The sequence below is a fragment of the Cyclopterus lumpus genome, chromosome 14 (genome assembly GCF_009769545.1).
Source record: "Cyclopterus lumpus isolate fCycLum1 chromosome 14, fCycLum1.pri, whole genome shotgun sequence".
Taxonomy (NCBI): Eukaryota; Metazoa; Chordata; class Actinopteri; order Perciformes; family Cyclopteridae; genus Cyclopterus; species Cyclopterus lumpus.
In genome coordinates, this window is record NC_046979.1 from 12550554 (window position 1) to 12573335 (window position 22782).

A 22782-nucleotide genomic window follows, 5' to 3' on the forward strand; every position below is an offset into this window, starting at 1 on the left:
TTGAAGAAATGTTCAGCCAACTTCCCAAAACAATACAAAACAATGTGTCAGTTAATATTAAGTGAATACTCCAGAGAAGATGCAATGAGTTATGCAATTAAAAAAGTGAGTAATCCTGGTGGAGCGCAGTGATTTTGCAGTATTTTATTTTTATTTGCCTGAGCAAAACCTTCATCCCCGTACCTTGAGTTTATCTGGGGAGGTGTAGGGCGCCTCTGGGGCGTAAATCCTGAATATGTCTGCCAGACAGCAAGCCACCAGTAGACGCACGTCCTTGTCTGGGTGTTTGAGGAAGAAGTCTGAGGCCAGGTGAAGGGCCAGGTTCAGGTACAGCTCCTTCTCTTCCTCGGAGTCCTGATCCATGTCCATGAAGGTCTTTACAACCATCTGGAACAAGGATGGGGGATTTTATGTTGGAAGAGAAGGTGCCGGACGTTAGTGACTGAGTTGACTCAATAGCTTGGTGAGTTTTAAACTAACTCAAGTGTGCAGTCAATACAAGAGAATGAGGTTCAAAGTACCTCTGTAGCAATTCATTTAATAAGTGAAATCTAACTTTTATTAAATCTTTCAATAAAGTTGACCAAAAAACACATTTAAATATAACAAATCTTAAACATTACTACTAATTACTACAAACAATTACAACATCTCGCCTGTCACAATAATTATACCATCACGCCTTCAGTGATATTATATTGAGATGCTTGACAATTACCCCATGATCTGTGCGACCACACAGTGAACAGAGGAGATGCTGCAGCAGCAGACACTGACCTTGAGCCTGCGGACCATTTCCTCTTTGGAGATTTTGTCAGAGATCTCCTTGACCCCTGGAGGGTAGGTCACCTTCCCATCTGTGACTCGAGCTTTAGAGTGAGCCATTCTCTTTAGCTCTTCACTGCCTGAGGAAAGAGAAAGTACCGTTGAAGATTAAAAGGGTTACACAGGCAGAGTGACCAAAAACCTAAAAACTTGAAGAATTGATGAACCAAAAAAGAAAAAAGCGCACATTGTTAACCATCTGGGACCCAAGGAACATCTTTATAATACTTCAAAGCTTCGAAAGAAAGCTGCAGAGGAGACTTCTGAAATAGTCAGCAAGGTATTCACACAGAAACAGCTTTCTACAAGCTGAAACGGGGATGACATTTCTGCATTCAGAGAACTAGCCAACGTTTCACGGCAAGCTGCTGCGACCATTATGCTCCCCATTTCATTACCAGATTACACCCAATTCATGTTTAGGACATTCACATGATGCAGATGTGCCTTGAATTTCAATTCAATACATTTGCCTTTTGGCAACGCTACTGAACTGATCGATTTCTCCTCGCGGCTGCTTTTTGTCCATTTAAGTTATCAGACATTTGTCCATGCGTTAGGACTTTATTTTACTTTCTATATCTCAACTATGTCAGGCAAATTAAAGCCTGAGTCATAGTTCATTAATCTACAAAAGTCTGCATGGTGAACTAACATGCAATGATTAAAAAAAAACATAATTATGATACTTTATAATGGGGGATCATAAAATGGCTAAAGCAATTTTTACAGCAGTGCATTAATTACAGCAGAAAGGCAGTGCAGGGGTTTGAGTAGAACAAAGTTTGATGTTTTGCAAATAATGAATTAGAAGACTACAATAAAAAAACTCTATTGTCTCAGACATAGCGCCTCAGACACTGCCTGAGAAATAGCACAAATACCCAAAACAACTTTCCTTCAGCCTCAAAATGTCTGTTTACTACTAGTTTACTCAACCATTCACATCAATTGTTGTGACTGAAAAGTAATCATGTAGCCAATTATCATCTTCTATACTTTTAACTGTAAATAACAATGTTATACACTAAGGGAAAACTCACAATTTAGACATTTCACATTATACAAAAACGCATCAAAATAACTGAATTAATTCAATACATTGCCCAACCACATAACCCCACGCCAGCTACACGCAACAATAATTATTGAATGGCCAAATATAAACTTTGTTTGTTGTCTTGTTATTGTAACTGTACTCAGCCAAAGATATTGAGTGTCAAGCTGTATTTGTAATTCAATAAGCCCACCGTGTTTTCTGAAAAGAAAATATCTGAAATGGCTAAATTTATATGCAACTTTTATCCAAAACACGGTGGCGGCAAGCTACCACGGGAGGCACTAGCAAGGCATTCGGCAACAATTCAAGGTTCAGTGCCTTGCCCACTTCAACACGTGGATGGGAGGAGCGCATTGAACGCTCAACGCTGTGGTTAGTGGACAACCCACTCTCAACCCTGAGTCACAGCTGATCGTGTCATGTCACACAGTTTTGCATATCGAATCAATAGGCTCCTTCAATAAAAGGCTGCAACTAATAACAATTATTCTTGATTAAACAATACATTGTTTGGTTTTGGATCAGTAATTTAATATAAAATAAAGAAGACAGTAAACTGAATACTGTTGGATTTTGTTCTGTTGGTCAACAAGCAGGTTGGCTTTGGAAACTGATGAGCAGTTTGACATTTTATAAATTAAAGTATTATTGCATTATATTTCTTTGTGTCATAATTGTCCATATCATACAACGCCACCACAACCTCCACATCAGTAGTGAGTTTACATTGATTTTTAATCAATGCATTTTAGCCAATGGGAAAGATTTTGCATTTGTGATTTGAAGTGTTAAACGATAAATAACTGTAATGCGTGTGTGTGTGTATTTGGGTTTTGGACTGGTTGTTGCACAAAACATTTGAAAAGGTCACCAGTATGTTCCACTATTTATACATTTTATAAACAAAACAATTAATCAAAACATGAATTTGCATTATACATTTTATTTGTAAGGCACTTTTAAGTCAAAAGTAATCTCCCACAGAGCCAGTACATAGTTAAAAACAAACTATAGTAAAAAAGAAAAGAAAATAGCCGTCAGTGATTTAACACACCTTCCTGAATAAAAAGTTTTTAGGCCAGTCTTAAGAGTCCAGTGGCTGTGTTGCCCTTACATGCTCAGGGAGACTGTTCACAATCAATAAGGAAAATATTGCTCTCCTTCATTTTAAGTTTGTTATCCTATCATAACACTGTATACTCAGTATGTGAATAAATTAAAAAAAATGAAATAAGCACCGTGATTATCCAATCATGTCCAAGCCGGTTTCTACCATTTCAAACAATTAACAACAAACACTCCTCCACGCCCAGCAGCCTTGTTCAATTTCAATCAATAACAAACATCTACCATTTTGACCCAAAGCGTTGATCCGGCCTGGGATATAACTGCAGTATAATGCGGTTAAAGAGTAATTGGTCAAATTTCATAAAGATAAAAAACAACAATAGTGAAATACATGTCTGACATATCCTGACAGATGGGCAGAAAGTCAAGACAAAGGAAAAGACAGATACTGACAGCCTGGTCCATAGTCCTTTCCCGGTCCTATCTGCTTTTACTGGTTAAGTATCAGAGTCGACAGAATGTGATACACCCCAGGCTTCTGGTATGTGGCATGTTTTCTTTGTGAGCTCCAATATCTCATTCCAAAACAACCACCTCACCCAGGGGACTCAGCAAAACAAGAGTATACTACCTTTAAAAAAATAAAATCACTGCATATATACCGTTACTAAACACTTTACATTATTTGACATAACATTTCTTCTGTTACCAAGTATTGTTTGCTACTTCTCACAAAGTATGCTGCTTTCTCCACTGAAGGAGATTTGATTATTCTGAAGCTAGGTAAGTGTTTCGACAAAAGTGCTAGGTTTGATTTAGAGTCCAGATGACAAAACGGAAATTTGAACAACAAACAAACAATTTTCTAAGGCTGCACTTGAGCTTTTATAAAACACACGCACAGAAATGCAAGCAGGGCCAAAACAAAAACTAGCATACACTGGACACTGGCAGGCTGCCAAATTGTTTGAGTGTGACCTTCTTTTTCACCCCACAGCTGCTGCCAAATTTGAGGACATCTCTCTCTTAGTTTACCACACAGACACACACAGAGCTTTGGCAGCCAATTAGAGTAGAGTATTTCTCGACCTGGGGCTGTCTGGGTAACATCCAGCAGAGAATATTTTACTTTGAATAAAAAGCAACAGTAAATAATCACACACACTGGCAACACTAAAGCACTTGAACATGAGCGACTGTCAACTCAATAGTGGTGTATCAAAGTAAAATACATGTATTCCCCCACTTAGGGTTTCCTATTGGTCAGCTGCTTATGCTCTCACCACTTTACCCCTCTGACACAGCTGCCAGCAGAAATATGAATACTCGGATCAGCTCTCCTAACCTAATCTGAACCTTGACACAGACGTCCTTTGTTTTAACCCTGTGGGTGATTAGAGGGAAGAGAGTGACTGTCAGCAAACAGAAGTAGGAGGACTGGACACCAGCTGGTTATAAGGGTGAACTCAACAACCTCCACATCGGGCACTCACAAATACAAAGCAATGGAAACTGGCTGAACATGGAAGCACTACGAAAGAGTTTAGTCCCCTCCCCCATCCCCAAATTAAATTAAATAGACATTTCTGAACAGAGCATGTCTCTGCCAAATCAGAACCAGTCAAGGCCACCGGCCAGAAACAACAACGAAGCAGCGAACGAGGGTTTTAAAGTAGTCCAAAGGTTTTGAGAATGAGACAGGGTTGGATTAAACCTTCATATATGCCATACGACATGCCATCTTCAAACAGATAATACAGTGGTGAATGACAAGTCTCATGTTAGTAGGTAGTGCCGACATGTTTCTTACTCTGTATTCATGCAACACAAGCAAACCATCTCAGAGAAACAAATTTACGACTTTGAAATGTGGCTTTGCAGACTAAACATAATTTTGTTACGTTTTTCTTTGGAAAATAAAAGTTGAAGGGCTGCGGCCAGCATCAGGTCTAAAAAAAAAGGGACCAAACCAATAACTCCTCCAGTAAATAACTCCAACCAGAAATGCTACAACATGATTTCTGATGAAACACTAGTGCCTGTGTGCTTTTGTAAATAGACATTCTAAAACTATATTTAGCAAGAATAAATGTACAAGCTAAAACACAATAATTGTTGTTGGTAATGCAACCCCAAATCAATATGCGGCATTCCCTAAGGAAAGTCTTGAACAGTACTGATTTTAAGTGTTATAGGGTACCCAATGAAACGTTCTAATGGCATTACAATCAGATAGTTCAGAGACTTCTTGTGATCCGTTGAACAATTCGAGGTGTTGATGGTGAAACGATTCAACAATCACAGGCTGGTGCTCTCAAAACTAATGGCTGCAGCACCCTGGATGTGACTGTCCAAAGTTTAGTCCCCTCAGTTTTATGAAACACGTGTCCAACTATATAACTCTTCATGTCTTGGTGGGTTCTAATGCCGCTACTCCTTCGCCAAACGATTAGGTTTGATGCAGTCATCATCAGAAAGGGTAAAATATTCCTCCAATATCTGGTAAATACATAAATTATGGAGCCGACTAAACAATAAATAAACAATTAACGATGAGAGACGACGTCTGCAGTAAATGAAAGTGCCTTGTACAAACAGTTAGCTTATGAAATTAGCATCTCTGACTCGCTTAGTTTTACTGTTGATTGGTGTGCATTGTCCCTGCAAAAAACAAACAAATAAAATAAGGAGTCACAAAAACAAGAATTTAGCAAACAAAAAAACGACCGGATTACTGTTACTTTTATAAATCAACGTGAGATAACGTCAGTTAGCGGATAAAGAAGAAACATGCAATGAATAGAGGCGTTTGTTGTTAGGAGTACAACAGTAAGTCAAGGCCAGGGACTCTGGTGAAGCCACAGACTATGGTACAGCTATGGTAGACTATAGTAAAGCAAGGGACTATGGTGGACTATGGTAAAGCCAGAAGACTATGGTAAAGCTATGGTGGACTATAGTAAAGCAAGGGACTATGGTGGACTATTGTAAAGACAGACGACTATGGTAAAGCTATGGTGGACTATAGTAAAGCAAGGGACTATGGTGGACTATTGTAAAGACAGACGACTATGGTAAAGCTATGGTGGACTATAGTAAAGCAAGGGACTATGGTGGACTATTGTAAAGACAGACGACTATGGTAAAGCCAAAAGACTATGGTACAGCCAGAAGAATGTGGTAAAGCCAGATTGCCGTTATGTTGACCATGGCTAATCTAGTGAGCTGCCTCTAGCTAACGTTAGCCGTTATCTCGCTGGCGACAACACCGACTACCGTAACCGAGCTAACGTTAGCAGAAACCTCAGTGACAAGAGGGCGGACATGTAGTAACAAAACATCTCGTTACATCGTTAAATAAACCGACCCCCGGTCAAACAGCCGAGTGGAGTCGTTGTTGGCTCGTGTCGCCGGGGGGACATTTAAGCTAGCAAACCAGCCAAAATGTCACTAGCTAACCGTTATGCGCCGCAGGACCAGGTCAGCCAGCGTTGTGAATCGGACGCTGCTGCCGAGAACACAGGCGAGCGAGGCGGGCTGCGCTCCGCCTGTTAGCGCTGGAGACCTGGATCCTCTTGCGGATTCATCCCGGGCCGCCCCTCATTGTTCGCAACAGCACTTGGAAAATATTACTACCTTTCAATAAAAAACATTTAGCTTGTGTCTGCATTGTATTTACCTGTTACGGTGAATTGTGATCACTCGCGTCCTCCTCTGCAGCTCTCTTCCCCCTCCTAGCTCCAAAATGGCGCCAATATGTGTGGATTCTGTGCCCGTGGGTACAAACGATGAGTGAGTGTGTCGCGCCACCTATAGGCCGAGTGGATGTAGGCCTTCGAGTGGTGCCCGTATTATCCTTGAAGAACCTAGAATTATCCATCTTTATTTATTTATTTAAGAAAATTAAGTATCCATCGCAAATATTACTTAGCGGACAGTTAGATAAAGTGTAACGTAATTAGAAAGATTTTCTGACATTTATATATTTTTTTATATCTGATCAGTGCTGATCAGAAATGTAATCAGTTATTATTATTATTATAAAATATAGTTGCTTTGTGTTAAGTAGCCCACATCTGGCTGCAAAATAAGGAGCATCAATTCGCTCTAAATTAAAATCAGTAGGCCGTTCCGACAGCATTGAACGAAGCAACTGACTGTGTTTTAAATTAGCTTTTCTTTTTTATACGTAAATGATCCGATAAATAAAACACGGTCACAATAATGCTCTCATTAGGGTAATATTCATGTTCCTTCCGATTAAACTGTATTTACGACCAAATTAGCTGCTTCTCCATAATGCTATTCATATCAGAAAGTATCCATGTCTATTAAAGGGCATTTTAAGTCAAGTCAATGCGTCTATTCATGCAGCCTTTTCTCAGATAGTGTTAGCCTGTCATTATCCCTCTTTCCCTTCACTGCTAACCTATTCATTAATATGCCACGTTTCCATGTAAGAACATTTGTTCCTCTCACTATGTGCATTTACTTTGATTACACTTGTCATTGATCATTCTCATGCAAAATCCACATTTTAAGCTATTACAACCACCCGTCTTGCTATACTGGTTTACAGAATATTAAAGTAAAAGGAATACATGTATAAAGCAGCGTGCTTTATCTTTCTCTGCAGGGTCTTTGGCCAATATGAACTATAGGGGGAGCTCCAATACAACGTTTCAGATTTGCACCCCTCAAATCCAAAACACTATACTGCAGGTCCAGAATGAGAGATACATTCATAGTTAACCAGAGAGTAATACGTGTGAGAGAATAGCTTGAAAGCATATTGTCGAATTAGTTTGAGGTAGGCCACGGCAGATTAGTGTGCACATTATGAATATTTGCTGTTAAATAAGAATTTAACTAAATAACAGTGGATTTAATATAATTTCAGGCTGAACCAATTGACGTACATTGCACTTAAATAACACAGGCCATAACCGTGAACATATGAATACAATTATTTGAAATCAATCCACTTGAAATTACAATTTCAAAGTATAATTGGATCTTAACATTTAAGGCATTACATTAATCAACATTCATTATTTCCGACGAACATGATTTAGAGCTATTACGAGCTTGTGTGTCTCTGTGGTTGTCAGTAGCAGATTATGGTTGCTCTATTTCTACCAATATAGGCATACTATTTGCATATTTCTCTCCATGGCGACTCAATTGGAGGATGCGCAGCCCCGTTCTCAATCAACCAATTAGTAGGCTACTGCAAGAAGGCCACTGTTTAAATCCCAGCTGGAAGAACTTAGACTGGTTTCATGGCCCCAGTATGGAGGGGTTCCTGTCTACGTTTCCACCGTACAACGTCTGCGCGGTCCCAGCTCAGGACAGCGGCTGGGGGAAGAGAGACGGCCGCTTCATGATCCCCCAGGGCCTCAACTACCTGGAGCTCTGCAAGGCCATCCTGTCCCAGGTCCACCCCAGTGTACACCCTCCACTCCAGAAGGCAAACACCAGGGAGTGCGGCGTGCAAGTAAACGCCAAAGTGGATAAAATCGTGCAGTGCTCGCTGGGTCCCAAAACGCTGTTCTGCGTGGAGGGCGACCATGACGTGTCCTCCAAGTCGCACGGGAGCCCCGAGCTCGGCACGCCGGACGGGAAGGCGCTCTACAACACGCCGCTCGGCAAGCTGCGCTTCCGGAGGCCCGTTTCCATCTACTCGCCGGTGTTTGACCGCCGGCTCTTCTTGAAGCAACTCGATGACGATGGAAGCGAAGGAGAAGCTGAAGCCGCCGAACAAGCCGCGTCTGACAAGGACTGCGAGACGGATCACAGTGCCGAGGACACGGTGCGGGACTTCAAGACTACTTTCCACAGGTCGTTAAAGGGGTCCAACTTCCAGGTGGGTTCCTCTGACGGGAAAGCCGGAGGAGTTTCTTTCTCACATTTCCACTTTGATGAGTTAACCCATTTTCAGCTCTGAACATTAAGATTTAAGATCTTCCCCAAACGGTCCGTGTACGTTTACAGTCACTCTACACATGGGCCAAGAAATGACGTGTTATACAATATATTACCTCAGAAATGTACAGCATATAGAAGCATATAACTGAAATAATTAAGGTGCACAATATAAGGCAATAAAGACTCACCTTAAGTACCTATGTTGGTTCATTCTGTGCTTTAGAAAATATAAATGGCACAAGGTAAAGCTTCTTTTTATAGCCCCTTTCAACAATTTTTTTCTATTTATTTATTTTAGTTCCTGGAGCAGAGGTATGGCTTTTTCCACTGCAAAAAGTGCAACATCCGGTGGGAGAGTGCTTATGTGTGGTGCATCTCTGGAACCAGTAAGGTAATTGGTTTGTTGTTCACTGTAATTTATGGTTTAGCATGCACACACTTATGTTTTTTTTGTTTTTGGTCAGGTTTACTACAAGCAGCTCTGCCGGAAGTGTCAGGTGGGTTTTAACCCCTACAGAGTGGAGTCCATCCTCTGCAAGGTACATGTACTTGGTTTCTCCAAGAGCAATGTGAATCAAGCCTCAAGATTTTGTCTTCAGTTTCTTAAAACTAGAGCATCAGGAGTCAGAAGGGTCCTCTGACTGCTCGCTCTTCTCTTGCTTCCTCCGGTCCCTAACAGTCTCATCCCCTCTGTCTCAGGGCTGCTCTCAAACTTGCTGCAGCTGTGAGAAGAAGCAGAGGCACATAAACATGAAGAGGCCTCACCGACAGGACCTTTGTTGTCGCTGCAAGGGCATGAAGCTGTCTTGTGACGCCACCTACAGCTTCAAATATATTGTCTGAACTGCATGGCATGCTCGCTCTGGGATCTCCTGTTTCTCAGCAGACGTCTAGTACCTGTACGTGTCATGAATGGAAGTTTCCTCCACTTACGGACTGAAGAGATTCATATATTTTCCTGCCAGCGAGTAGATGAATCTGTCTTCTTTGTTAATTTGAAGCAACTTCTCAAAAGGGTTCTGTTTCCCTTCATCAACCTTGGAGCTAAACTTGAAAATGAAAACTATTTTTGTAAAAAGAAATTAAATTTATGAAATAAAGAAATTGCATGTCAAAAGTTGAGAAATTCTTCTAGATTATATTGAATTTGCACTTTCATTTAAAACCTTTTTCTTTAACTTGGCACAATCTTTTTATAGCTCTAAAAGCTCAGTTCGGTTTGACAAATGCTGCTTGAATGCACAATATCCTGAACAAAACACAAAATACTGAGTGAGCCCCAAGATTGTGTTCAGTACTGTAGTGTCAAGAAACTGTGTGCAATCTAAAAAGGTTTTAAGTAAAATGCAGAAGAAATTACTCTTTTACTTTGACACAGACTTGTACAGAGCATCAACTCACAAAGGCTGTGAAAGTGATTACAAGGTGGACAAAAAAACCACTACAGTCTTGATCTAAAAAGCTTTAAAAATGTGCAATTTCTTGTTTGGCATGCACACACGTTCTCCCACACAGGAAAGAAAAAAACCATACCCGCGTGAGCTTAGAGCTCCCTTTTGTACCTCCATACAAACATATCTTTCAGATAAAATATGATTTGTTAATAAATATTTCATACAGTACAGTCATGCATGGCAGTTTGATTTGAGAACATCAATATAAAACCTTAGTCAAATGAGTGATTTATAGCGGATCAGATATAAATAGGGAAACAATATTTGTACAGCAAATGGAGGGGGAAACGAGGGAGTCACAAAAAGGGCTGACGACAGGAAGTGCTGGACTTCAGTGTTATCAGCACAGGGTTTGGTTTTGAACGACGATGAGTGCTGAATGTCAGCATTTCCCTTATGTGTAAGGTAACTACAAACCACACACAAACATATGTTACAATGGTTGTGTGCCCATACCTATTAATAGTATACAGAGACAAAGTATTTGAGTGTACATGCACCATCCTCCTAGCATGTGGACACAAGGTCAACGTAGGACAGTGATAAATATACAGCGTCTACACTCACTAATGATGCTACAACTTGCCACAGGAGTGCAGAGATAATGGCATGATAAGTGCACCAATGTTTACAACAGTAGTCGGGAGACAAGCTGGTTCACTGATACAGAATATAAACGGAGCGAGGGCAGCATGAGGAGAAAACGCTTGAATATTATACTTCCGCTCTTTGTCGATCAGTCTTTCAGTCAGTCTGGAGAGGTCAGACTTTCAGGGAGCAAAAGGGACACGAGTACAGTGAAAATCATTTATCATGCATTGCACAATTTCCTCCATAGTTATTCCAGCTTTTGGTTTCTCCTCCTCAGTGAAAGTGACAGCCTTTTCTCTCACATTGACAAAAAACGGAACCATAACCTTCTTTCTGTAACATCTTTTTAAAAAACTAATACCAAAATTCCATTTAGTGCAATAGCGAAAAACTTTACCAGTGATATTTTCTCTAGTGTCATAGGTAGTGTCCTCACTGTCTCTGGCAATACTAACAGCAAACTACGCCCTTTTTGATGGAGGCAGTCAATCAAGTTCTTCTGGGAATCAAGTTAGAACTCAAAGCTAAAAGCCTTCACAGGTCCTCAGGTGCAGAATAGATTTAGTGCTGAATGACAACCCTAAAGCAGGACTCAAACTACGAGCACATCAATCTTACAACATGTAGCCGTAGTGATTGGATAGAGTCACATCAGGTCGTCTTCATCAGCAGGCAGCAATCTGTAGCATCTAGTCGGTTCAGTGTTCTTGTTCTTAAAGTGTAAAATCTAAAAGTATCTCTGGGAATTCATCTTTCCTTTTCAGATATATAGATCTGAGGGTTAGTAGAGGATAGTTGGTTTCATTCAGGATTCATAGAAGTCTAAGCTCTTTAGGTCCTCTGGTATGGTAAGTTTACGTCTTAGGTCTGGACGTCTGACGGTTCAGCATTCAGGAGCCCCCCTACTTTCAATAGGGGCAGGGCGGCGTGCCCCACCTTCCCAAGGTAGCAAGATAAGGGCGTAGCAGCTCCACCGAGGGAACAGCAGCAACCCCATGCCGCAGCCTCTCCTGGGCCGGTGGGGCAGGGAGAGGGAGGAGGGGGAGGAAGAAGGGATGAAGATGCGGCAGAGCCATGGGTTAACACTGTGTCATGGCCAGGGTGTACAATTGGGGATGGACTTAAGTGTTTGTATGGAGAGCGGGGGAAATGGGGGAGATGTGAACCCCGAGGGGGATCGGGAGATGTGTTTGTGTCCGAGTGTGTGAGCAAAGTAGGTTCTGAAGCTACAGTCGCGAGCATGCTTGATGTACGAGATAATATGAGGTGTATGCTTCTGTGTCTATGTAACAATGGTAAACTGTTAGACGAATGTCCTCTGAAAGGATAATAAAGGTTAGTGTTCTCATTGAGATAACTGCTCCTTGGCTCTTGTGTGTGCGGCATTGTAACATTTGGTTGGCCTGGAGTGTTTGAGAAGCTATGCGATGAGAACAAGTCTGGGGGTTTGGGAAAATCAAATAAGGCGGTATCAGAGTGTACAGTGGATGTGGAGATGTTTGGGTGATCTAAATATGGTTCTGATGTTGGGCAAGACGGTAGGCAGGTATCTGTCTGTTGCTGTGCAGGCGGGGCAGCAGGTACACAGGAGGAGGCAGGGGCCAGGTGTGTGGGTGAGAAGAGAAGGGATGTGGAGATGGTTTTGTAAGCGTCAATGTTTGCAGAGACGGGGGAGGTGGGGAAGGAGGGGAAGGAGGGGGAGGAGGGCTCCTGAGCTCCTGTCAGAGGCTGGTCCCGGAGGCGCTGGAGTCGGGGAGGTAGGTTGTGACGACCCGGTAACCCTGGGCACGGCGGATCATGTCGCGGATCTCCCCGTTGAGCTCCAGCAGCTTGGAGCAGATCAGGCTGAGGTCCTGGCGTGAACCAACCAGGGCGATGGTGCCCGTCTGGCCCAGCGTCTGGTGGCGAAAGTAGACGTTGAGCAGTGTGTGGACCTCGCTCTCTGAGCTGCCACCAAACACGCCGCTGGGCCACTGCCTCCTGCAAACAAGATAAAAAATAAGGGGCGATAGATGGATTTAGAACACTTCAAAAGCACTGGATCCAAGAAAGTTTTCACTATATTTCGAACTGATGTTTCAGGATATTATATATAAGCACAAACTACTGGTTGTTGATGTCAACAGGCAACTGTCATCTAAGAGTTTTGAGAGAATTGCCACTCACCTGCACTCCTGGATGTAGCGCACAGCTTTGGTGAACTCATGGTTCTTAAGGCACTCCAGTATGGCCTGCACAGCTGCCTCCGAGGTGGGGAAGCTGGGCACAACCATGGCTGCCACCAGGGTGGCGTGTGATCGAGTGTGGGCCAAGTGTTTGTGTTCCAGGTCGCTGGCTACCGCCGCCTCAGCCACCTGCAGGCTGGTCTTCAGATCAGTGAGCTCTCGAGACATGTTCAGAAGCTGGGACGTAGGAAGGAAACAGATGGTGGTTGAGTGGGAGCATTCTGAGCGGAGTTATCGGGGCCGCAATGCTGCTACTTTGTTGTATCTTTCGTATGAATATTTTGTTTACTTTGATGTGTTTTTGTTATATTTACAGCCAGTGAGGTTTTCTTGTTGACACCATGAACAGTGTATAGACTATAAATGATGTCTTTGAGCTATGATTTGGCTCACCTCAGGCACAGAGCTGATAGCATGAACTTGACCAATGAGCGAGCAGTAGGACTGGAACAGTAGGAGGAGCTGGAAATGCAGCTTGTAGAGCCTCTGACAAAGCTCCAATTGCTAGAAGACATTAAAGAAGAAAGCGGCTCAGTTTCATCAGGAGCAGAGAACATGCAGACACAATAATACAGCATATACACACGCATGCAAAGTAATACAAACACACAACATGACTAGCAGATTGTCTTGTGCAAAGTAAATTAAGCAGTTTATCAAGAGGCAGTGAAGTGAAGAAACTTACTGCAAGAGACTCCATTTGCTAGACAGCGAGAGAGCATGTTAGGGCATCAGAGTGAGGTGAGAGGAAAACAAAGCATCAATCAAACACATGCACAGCGAAGTATAAAACATGACTATTCAGTTAGCGAACAAGAATTAGTCAATGATGTATAAAACCCAGCAGCTTTACATTCCATTTAGTGCTTGGTGGCTGGGGATAAAAGAGAAGAAACTACACACTGCAAACATGCAAAGAGAGCAAAAATCTCAGTGTGACAAAGAGAATTAGAATTACAGAGCACAGATGCTGAGGTTACTCATGTGTTGAGCTTGTCTGCCTGTAAACCCTAAATAACTTGTACACAAGTTGCCTGTACCTTCTCCTCTGAGTCTCCAGGCTGGCAGGTAACCACACTGCTGTCACCGGGGCACCTGGGAAATGTGTCTTTACAGTTCCTCAGCCACTGATGTAAAAAAAAAAAAAAGAGAAATTAAATATATATTAAAAGAGAATATGTTGTTAGTTCATTACACATTTGACATGAAATACATAAATAACGTGTAGATGTTAGATTACCGATACAGCAGAGTCCTCTCTGGTGTTGTAGGTGTCCAGGTACTCCTGCAGTTCCAGTGCACTGAACTTCATTTTTTCAAGAAGACCATATGACATGATCTGGAAAAAACAATAAATGAGTTCAGTGCATTTGACTTGCATGACACATTCAACACAAATCCCATTTCCCACTGTTTACAGATCACTATTTGCTGATGCAACCAACAGGCTGTTATCAAGATCTCGTCAAATCTGTCTGCAATACTCACCGTGTCAGCATCAATGTAGATTGTGGGACAATCTGAGCATGTGGTTAGCATCTGTGACGACCTTTGGAACTTTGATCCAATGCCCCTTAAGCCCTCTCCAAGGTAAGTAGCAACATCAGTGGTCAGGAGGCAGAATTTTCCCTGGATGTTCTGGAAAGAAAGAACGTTTGATGAATTGTTGTACAGGTCCACATACATGCATGTAAATTCTATTGGATATGAGTTTGCTTGACGAGAAAAAAAGAGCAAAATAGTTACTAACAGGGACAAAAATAAGCATGAATTATTCATTCCAACTAATCCTTCTTGCGATTTACCGAAAAGAGAGATGAGAAGACTTGAAAAGTGTGGACGGCACAGGATCCATCTGAGTCGGTGACAAGCTGGTTGATGTGAAAACGCCAGGCCTCCTCAGCATCGTCACACACTGTGGGTTGGAAGGCTGCCAAGATGGCGGAGAAAAATGGAGAGGGGGGAGGAGGAAAACCGAGGTCTTCCAAGTCATCTACATCATCACGTAAGCTGTCGCCATGGAAATGGGAAAGATATGGGGGTACAAAGAAAAACGGTTTTGATACCTTCCCCCTAAAAAGGTTTTCTATCAAAAAAAGTGCCCAGCTACATTATGGATTTATATGAATTGGATAATGCAGTTGCTGTTCAAGTAGTATTAGGCTAAAAAGTATGAATGTTTTTCAAAGATAGCCTAATGTACGGGTTACAGGGGGCATCGCATGGGCCAGGATTAACAGAAATCATCTAATTATTTAAGAGGAATAATACCTGCAAAATCGGGACAATAAATGCCAAACACAAATTGTGGCAACAAAGAAAAAAAAAAGTAAATATAATTAATCTAGCATATATAACATGTACAGCTTGTAGGGTTTGAGACATACTGTCAATCTGCATGCAACCTAATAACCACACATATTGCAGTGTCTTCATTTAGTGATTGAATTACTTACACAAGGTTTAAAGTCTATTTTAATGATGCTTATTCACTATTTTAACTGGGGGTGTTGCATTTATGAAAAATGGAAATTAGATGTTTGAGAAAAATATTTACACCACACTTCATTGTCTATGACAGCATGTCATAAATGACCTAATCTGTCCCAATGCTATTTGCGCAAGCACTCTGGTTGTGACAGATACAAATCAGTGCTTGGACTGCAGTTTAACCGAGGTTTAGTCCCAATGTCAGTCAATCTGCCAGTTGATAAAAAGTTCCAGTGAAACAATATTCCATATTGTTTCCTGTTCTTTTACTCCTGTCTGTCACATTCACCTGGGCAGACAGTTGGGGTCTAGAAAGTCCAGCGGTGGTTGGCAGTAGTCTGCGTTGAGGCTGTGGTCCAGATTGTGCAGATGATCCATAGGTTGCCCCGGCAACTCCAGGGTGAGACTCTCGCCGCAGTCTGAGCCGTGAGGGAGCTCATTGGCGCTAAGCGACAGTTCGTCATCCTGGGCCTGAGTGTCTTCATCCTCCCCACACACCCTTCCCTGAGGAGACAAACAGATTACATGTTTCAGGGCATAACAACTGCATCTGTATTAATACACGAGTGTGTATATATATATATATATATATATATATATATATATATATATATATATATATATATATATATATATATATATATATATTATATGTTTATGTATTTTAGTCCTCACATGTAGGCCCCCGTCATAATCATGGAGTGCTCCCTGTCCCGGTGTGGAAGCATTGAGGGATAGTGGGTCGGCAGATGTGTCGTAAGAAGTAGATAGAGAATCAGTGTGATTGGTTTCCTCCGATGGAGAAGGGTTCGTCTGAAACAGGAAGGAAACCAAGGGATATCTATAATTTTGATTGACATATTCTGTCAAATCCGGACAATAACATTTTTCAGGCTTCAGTGGATGTTAATGTAGCATTAATCCAACAGTTAAAGCTACGCACAAGCTGAGAGTGAGAGAGGCTCTGGCTAGTTGAAGATTCCTCTTCCTCTGAGGACTCGTCTGAATCGTGGGGGTCCTCGTGACCCAGACTGGGGGTGCTGCCTGAGTGCTGGCTCTCCTCCAACAGGTCACCCAGCTCTGTGCTGTCCAGAGAGCGCCGACGCACGCCCCAATTAAAGTTATCGACGGTCTCTCCCTGGATAAAACACACACACACATTGGAAGACAAGGGCAGAGGCAATGGTAGCAGTGAATTGTACTGCTATGAAAACATGAATAGTTGCTGTCTAAGAGCGTCCGATGACAAGCAAAAGCTGCAAAATGTTATTCATGTAATGAAAATATGCTGGAAAGGCTGTCTGCATTCAATATAGCCACAATAGAATTGATCTCCATTATGACAAATAGCAATAAGGTTAGAAATGTAGTTCTCCAACAAAGCTGTGAGAGCAAGATGAAGCACAATTATCCTTTTTTTTTCAGTGGGAAACAAAGAAGCCGGCAACACCACAGCGCTGATTAAAGCTAATGTAAATGCTCAGTGTGAGAGACCTTACCTGGAGCTCCTAGGCAGCGAGGGGAAGAGAGAGAGAGACAGAGTTAGACATAGAGAGAGACACAAGGAGGAGGGACAGAGAAATACATTTCAAATGTATTGTTAAAGAAAGGCAGAGGAATAAAATTAAACACGCATCAAAGGTAAAAGGGAACGGAAGAGACAGACTATACTATCTACAGTAAAAATTAAGAGACATATGTTCAACACTAACGGGGACCCAAAGTATGTCTGTAAAAATACAGTAAAATATAAATCTCACTTCTCCGTCCTCCAGCTCCACATCCAGGAAGTCAAAGTCTCGGAAAACCCTGAACTGCTGCTCGCTGGCGGTGTCGTCTAGCGTGTCCTCTCTGGTTCCACCCTCCTCTGATGATACACCACTCTCCCGTATCTCCATCATGTCCAAGTCGCCACACGATGAGAAGATCACCTGACAAGAAGGAACAAAAAGGTATTTACATCTGGTGAAGTTAATAAACAACTTCCTTATAAAATAAATGAATATATCTTTCCAGATATGTATTTATTTTATAAGTAAGGAAGAATTATTAACCTTAATAAGATTCATCATTTCAAAAGATTTACTTAAAAAAAAAAGAATACAGAGAACACAATTTCCCTAAAACAAAATAGTCATCTGCCCTTTTGTTTGTACACTGTAAACAATTCAACATCACAGGCTGTGTAAACAAGACATGGGAGGCAGCTTACAGATGGGTTCTTGGTGAGTCCAAATTCTTGTCCACAAAGAGACAAAACATTCACCAGCTTCTCTCTGGTTCTTTTCTGTATGAATGAGATAGACAGAAAGAAATAAAAGACTATAATTCCAAGAGGGAATAGACAGAAACTCTTCTCTTTCTTAGATTGTTCATTGTTAACTACCTCAGATGCTTAAAAATCAATAAATCAGTTGAGCACAGTTTCTATGAATTTAGCGTTTACAGTACATATATACAAAGTCTAGCATGGTTTTTATTGTACTATTAAAAAAGGTAAGGCAAGCATGTGCAGAGAAAAAAAACAAATAAGGTTGCCAATATGTCATTGGATATACAGTAAAAGGTATTGGCAATTATTTGGGCTGTTTTATATTACAATTTGACTGTTAACTAGTGTTAAAATATTAAGCAGCATTGAGATGCCACATCCAAACACAAACAGTTAGAGTTACGCAAAGAAATGTACATAACCCGTGACAGATCTGAACGTGTTGATGTGGTGATACCTTAATGGAGGTGTCTAACTCTACCTGAGAAGACTGCGGGCGCCTCCAGCTGACGGGCACCAGGATAGTGTTGGAGTTGGATCCAGAGGAGGTGGAGGAAGTACTCCGCGTCACAGCCATGGCTCTGGCCTTCCCCTCTCTACCCCCTGAACCCTGAAGCTCGTCGAACCGACGCCCAATCACTGGAGTCTGTCAAGAAAACAGTGAAGAGGGCCCGTATGAAAATGCTTGAGTGGTTTGAATCTCACAAACATATATGACACGTAGTCGTCTTTTTTCTCCAACACTGGTGTAGTTTCTTCACCTCAGAGATGTCAAAGGTAAAGTCCAGTGTTTTCCCAGGCAGAGCCTTGGCCGAACCGTCCCACACCCGGCTGACCTCCAGGTTGGACAGGTCCCCCTGCGAGTGGCCGTACACCGGATGAACTAGGCTGGCCGAGCGTGATACCACCAGCTTCAAGATGTTTAAGGCATCCTTCCAGTGCACAGTCTATGGAATCACAAACACAGTATGGAGTATACAAGAGACAGGAGTGCACACTTTATATCACACAATAAAGCACAGATAAGGAGTGGACAACTGGATTTGGTTAACACACAGTACGGTAAGGAGTTACCTGAACAAACTTCTCAATGGTCTTGGTGACATCACCGTTGAACTGTTTTACATGTACAGCAGTCAGGTCCATGTGGCTGAGCAGGCAGTAGATGATCTGGAGGAGAGACTGTTGCATACTGGGAAGGCCCTTATCCAGCAGCTGAGAGATGAAGAGAGACATTTAGTGAGTGACAAAGTATGCAGCCACTAAATTAATCTTGCTTAGCGGCAAAGACAACAGGTATGTCAACATATGGCCAATGCGCATTACTGAAAAGTTAGATCTTTTAGCAAAATATTAACGTGACTCAATTCTGCACCTGATCACTTGGTAGCTGTCCTTATATCACAAACACTGACAACTTTTACCAAAGCAATACACTCAATTTTATATTCTATTATTAATACTTGTAGTGTATCATTACAGCCACACAGAGAGACATCTAACCATGTACAAATAAGGTATGCAGTGTATACTTATCAGCACTTGCCTCAGCCATATAGGTGACCATGTTGAGAGTGATATCGGAGAAAGCTTCATGGAGGTAGCGGCAAACCACACTGACCCAGGAGAAAGGGTCCCGTGTGTAAGAACGTGTCTTATAGAGAGTCATCACATGGGCCAAATGGGACAGCTTTGTGTTCTTCTCCATTAAACACACCTGAGAAGGGGAAAGGGAGAGCTTATATTTTCTGTAAACACTTTAATATAAAGCCGAATATAAGCTAAAGGAAACTCAGGTCAAGCAAAGAGTGAAGAGTTTCATCGTACCTGTGCTATCCTCTCAGCGCTCTCCTTACAAAACTGAGTTGGATGGCCAAAGTGCTGCACCAGGTGAGGCAGCAGACACAGCACATTCAGAGGGAAACCTGCACAGGGAGAAGAGGTTGAACTTCCAACACCACCCATTATAAATGAAAACTATAGACATGTTTGTTTTTAGCCACTAAAGTAATACAGGATGAAGATCACCGTGACCCCGGTACGTACCTATAGACTGAGAGCTGTCAACAACTGGCACGCGGGAGACTGGCGTGAGCTGGCAGAAGAGCTGTAAGGTGAGGTCAGAGGTGGCCTGGGATGTAAAACCTTTCAACAAAAGCTGCTGAATCCCAGAGAACCCGCTCCACCTCAGCTGAGCCTGCAGCTTCTCGAGGCGTTCGCGGTTTTCGGCTCTGTCTAATGGCACCTGGGAAAAGAGTTTTTTGTTGCGTTTGTATTGTGTCATAGTTGCTGTGTCACAGTTGCTTTTATTTCTGCACAGAACTGACAGCTGTGAATCGCTTTCTATTCTTTACTTTAAAAATGTAATAAATAGGGCAAATTTGTAGCCCTATTAGTAAGAGTATGAGGTTTTTAGGATGGCCGGACTAGTTGATGGTAAGAAGCATCACAGCCTTTAGACATTGCTTGCACTCTTCTACTTCTAGTCTTACCTATGTATGAACTTATGCTACTACAATTACATATCTTCTGCTATAAGGTCTGTAAAGCTAATCTCATCTACCTTTGACAGCAACTTGTGAACGAGGCGTAGTGACATCTGATATTCAAACTCAAAGTCCGACTCCATGAGGGACACCGCCACCCAGAAGACTGTGGCCAGTATTGTTGAAGGATGGGAAACATGGGCAGGATCCGATAGAACGCTGGGATCGATGCGATTGGTTGATGATGTGCAGGACCCGGGGGTTCTTCCTGTTCGGGCGAGGCCATGACTGTTGCAGGCCTGTCGATTGAAAGTTAAATATCACACTGAATTGGTGAGATGCATTGTGTTCAACAAGTCCGCTCCCGCATTAAGGTATCACACTAAACCACAATCTTCCTGTCTTGCCTGTATGCGATCCAGAGTTGCACTGCGGGGCGGATCACTCAACTGGTGCCCGCACTCGCCAAACTTCTTGGGCACCGAGTAGGAGCGCTGGTGGCGTTGTGACGACAGACCGACAAATCCCGGGCCGGGGAAGTTCAACTGACCTGTGCTCTTTCTGTTCATAAGTTTGTCACTCATCACAAAGTCTGGTGAGGATGTCCTGTGAAAACACAGTAAAAAATAATATACCTGAATATGGTATTTTCGCAACATAAAGGCTATCTGAACTTAAATGTTTCCCTCTTAAAGAGCAGAGGCCTACCTGGTTAGAGCTGCCATAAGGTCACTGTTTTTCAGACACTCTGCTAGATTCACCACCACTGACTCCAACGTCAACAGCACCTCCATCACATAGCCCTGAAACACCAGCATGCATTCTCATTTACAGAGTAAAGAGGGTGTTGTGTGCTGTGTAGTTCTCTTATATACTGTTATTAACCCGACAATCTCTTGCTCGAGCTCACCTGAACCTCGTCTCCGTGTTCTCCCACCACCTCAACGAGGCGCGAGATCAGGTCAGAGACAGCGTGGTTGTTAATTGGCTGTTTGAGGGCTCTGAAGATTTGGAAAGAGCGGCCGGCATAGTGACGCGAGGAGCTGCACAGAGCCGTCTGTAAAGCCACATCGCTCAGCTGATGCTCCAGGTGGAAGTCTGTGGAAATAGATGGGTCAAAAGACACATAAAGATGTACACATGCAGGTTTGTTTGTAGATAAGCGTTACCTTTGAGAATATTAGCAGACTCTATTTGCTCCTGGACTTTATCATTCATTTTGTGCCAATGAAATTGTGCATTAAGTGTAGTGAGGATTGCCTCATGGCTGAACACAGAAGAGGGATTTAAACAAATCATCTGGAAGTGGAATAGCCTAGAAAAGACATTTGACATTAATGTGAGCAGTTTCTCACCTGACTTTGACTCCTTAAAGACAGAGACGACGTGGCGTAGGAAGTTGGAGAGCTGGTCCGTGCTCTTGGAGTTGGGGTTCTTTGGTGTGATGTCCTCATGCACCCACAGCGGCCCAAACGCTCTGAGCAACAACAACACAGTACTCCAGGCACTGTATACCCACCACCAGTAGCACCACATACATGTTACACAAGCACTTAAGTATGTGCGTCGTGCACATAGAGTGCACGACAGTGAGATAAAGATGCACTTTGCCAACACACCTGCTTGAACCTTTGTGCGCCAAACTTCTAGAAGTGCACAACACGTCACTGTAGGTGTGCCTACCTGGTGGAGAGGAACTCAATGAGTTTGTTTGTCTTCTCATCGGTTTCATTGGGCATATAATCAAGGTCCTCCAGGTCATCCGGTGTTACGAGGGGCAAATTTCCAACACTGCCTGCAGTGCTGCCGCCACCAAGACTGGCAGAGGACGAGTTGGAGGTGGAGCTGAGGCCGGAATCCGCCACTGGAGAAGATTGCCACTCTCGCAGGAAGTCAGGTGCATCTAAGTGAACATGACGATTATTAGAGCCATATATTTTGTTTTGATTACAAATCATGTTATTTGATTTATTGATTTTGATCTAAAGACTTTCCTTTATGAATGGATGTTATATTTATATTTGAAGTGATGCTTTTCTTTGGGAATTATTTCTATTAAGCTGATGAGGATCAGCTGGTATAAGAGGAAGGGGCGGGACTGAGTCTCGAGTTGTATTTTTGTTATCTAGAACGGGACATCGGCACAGTCTTTGACCTCACATTATAGCTCATGTTATAGCTCACCTTATAGCTCATAGACTTATGATTTTGTTAAGTTTGATAAAACAGAGAAAATAAAATCGACAAAATGTTGGAAATCGAATCAACGTCTCGAGAGTCATTATATGAGCATTTCGACGTGTGAGTCAAGACGGAGTCCCGTAACGTGGCACAGAAGACAACAGGAACAAGGAACAGGCCACCACAACGATAGAGTATACAA

General features: G+C 42.4%; 3 protein-coding genes across 4 annotated transcripts in view; 1 reads left to right on the forward strand and 2 right to left on the reverse strand.

The window, feature by feature from the left end:
- pds5b (PDS5 cohesin associated factor B) overlaps positions 1–6731 on the reverse strand; it is a 28835-nt gene extending 22104 nt beyond the window's left edge. For both annotated transcript variants that reach the window (XM_034550104.1, XM_034550103.1), the window contains exons 1-3: positions 6633–6731; positions 778–905; positions 184–387 (exon numbers count right to left, since the gene is read on the reverse strand). In XM_034550104.1, the coding sequence (XP_034405995.1) occupies positions 184–387; positions 778–885 (312 nt within the window). In that variant the 5' untranslated portion in view covers positions 886–905; positions 6633–6731. The remainder of the gene's footprint in view (positions 1–183; positions 388–777; positions 906–6632) is intronic.
- A 1515-nt stretch (positions 6732–8246) lies between these two features.
- On the forward strand, positions 8247–9759 carry zar1l (zygote arrest 1-like). The gene is made up of 4 exons (XM_034549484.1): positions 8247–8819; positions 9180–9272; positions 9346–9420; positions 9581–9759. Exons 1-4 carry the CDS (start codon positions 8247–8249, stop codon positions 9722–9724), a joined length of 885 nt encoding a protein of 294 aa, XP_034405375.1. The 3' UTR covers positions 9725–9759.
- Positions 9760–10226: 467 nt separating this feature from the next.
- fryb (furry homolog b (Drosophila)) overlaps positions 10227–22782 on the reverse strand; it is a 45103-nt gene continuing 32547 nt past the window's right edge. The window contains 24 exon segments of the mRNA XM_034549485.1: positions 10227–12906; positions 13093–13328; positions 13545–13655; positions 14192–14278; positions 14392–14490; positions 14640–14789; positions 14957–15161; positions 15931–16145; positions 16317–16454; positions 16585–16779; positions 17402–17572; positions 17854–17928; positions 18395–18559; positions 18675–18860; positions 18988–19128; positions 19460–19630; positions 19741–19838; positions 19960–20158; positions 20477–20698; positions 20807–21005; positions 21108–21202; positions 21310–21497; positions 21755–21876; positions 22083–22302. Coding sequence (XP_034405376.1) covers positions 12648–12906; positions 13093–13328; positions 13545–13655; positions 14192–14278; positions 14392–14490; positions 14640–14789; positions 14957–15161; positions 15931–16145; positions 16317–16454; positions 16585–16779; positions 17402–17572; positions 17854–17928; positions 18395–18559; positions 18675–18860; positions 18988–19128; positions 19460–19630; positions 19741–19838; positions 19960–20158; positions 20477–20698; positions 20807–21005; positions 21108–21202; positions 21310–21497; positions 21755–21876; positions 22083–22302 — 3947 coding nt within the window. The 3' untranslated portion in view covers positions 10227–12647.

Coding starts and splice junctions, on each gene's coding strand:
- zar1l (XM_034549484.1), top strand. CDS start 8,247: ATGGAGGGGTTCCTGTCTACGTTTCCACCGTACAACGTCTGCGCGGTC. Junction 8,820..9,179: donor TAAAGGGGTCCAACTTCCAG/GTGGGTTCCTCT, acceptor TATTTATTTTAG/TTCCTGGAGCAGAGGTATGG. Junction 9,421..9,580: donor TGGAGTCCATCCTCTGCAAG/GTACATGTACTT, acceptor CCTCTGTCTCAG/GGCTGCTCTCAAACTTGCTG.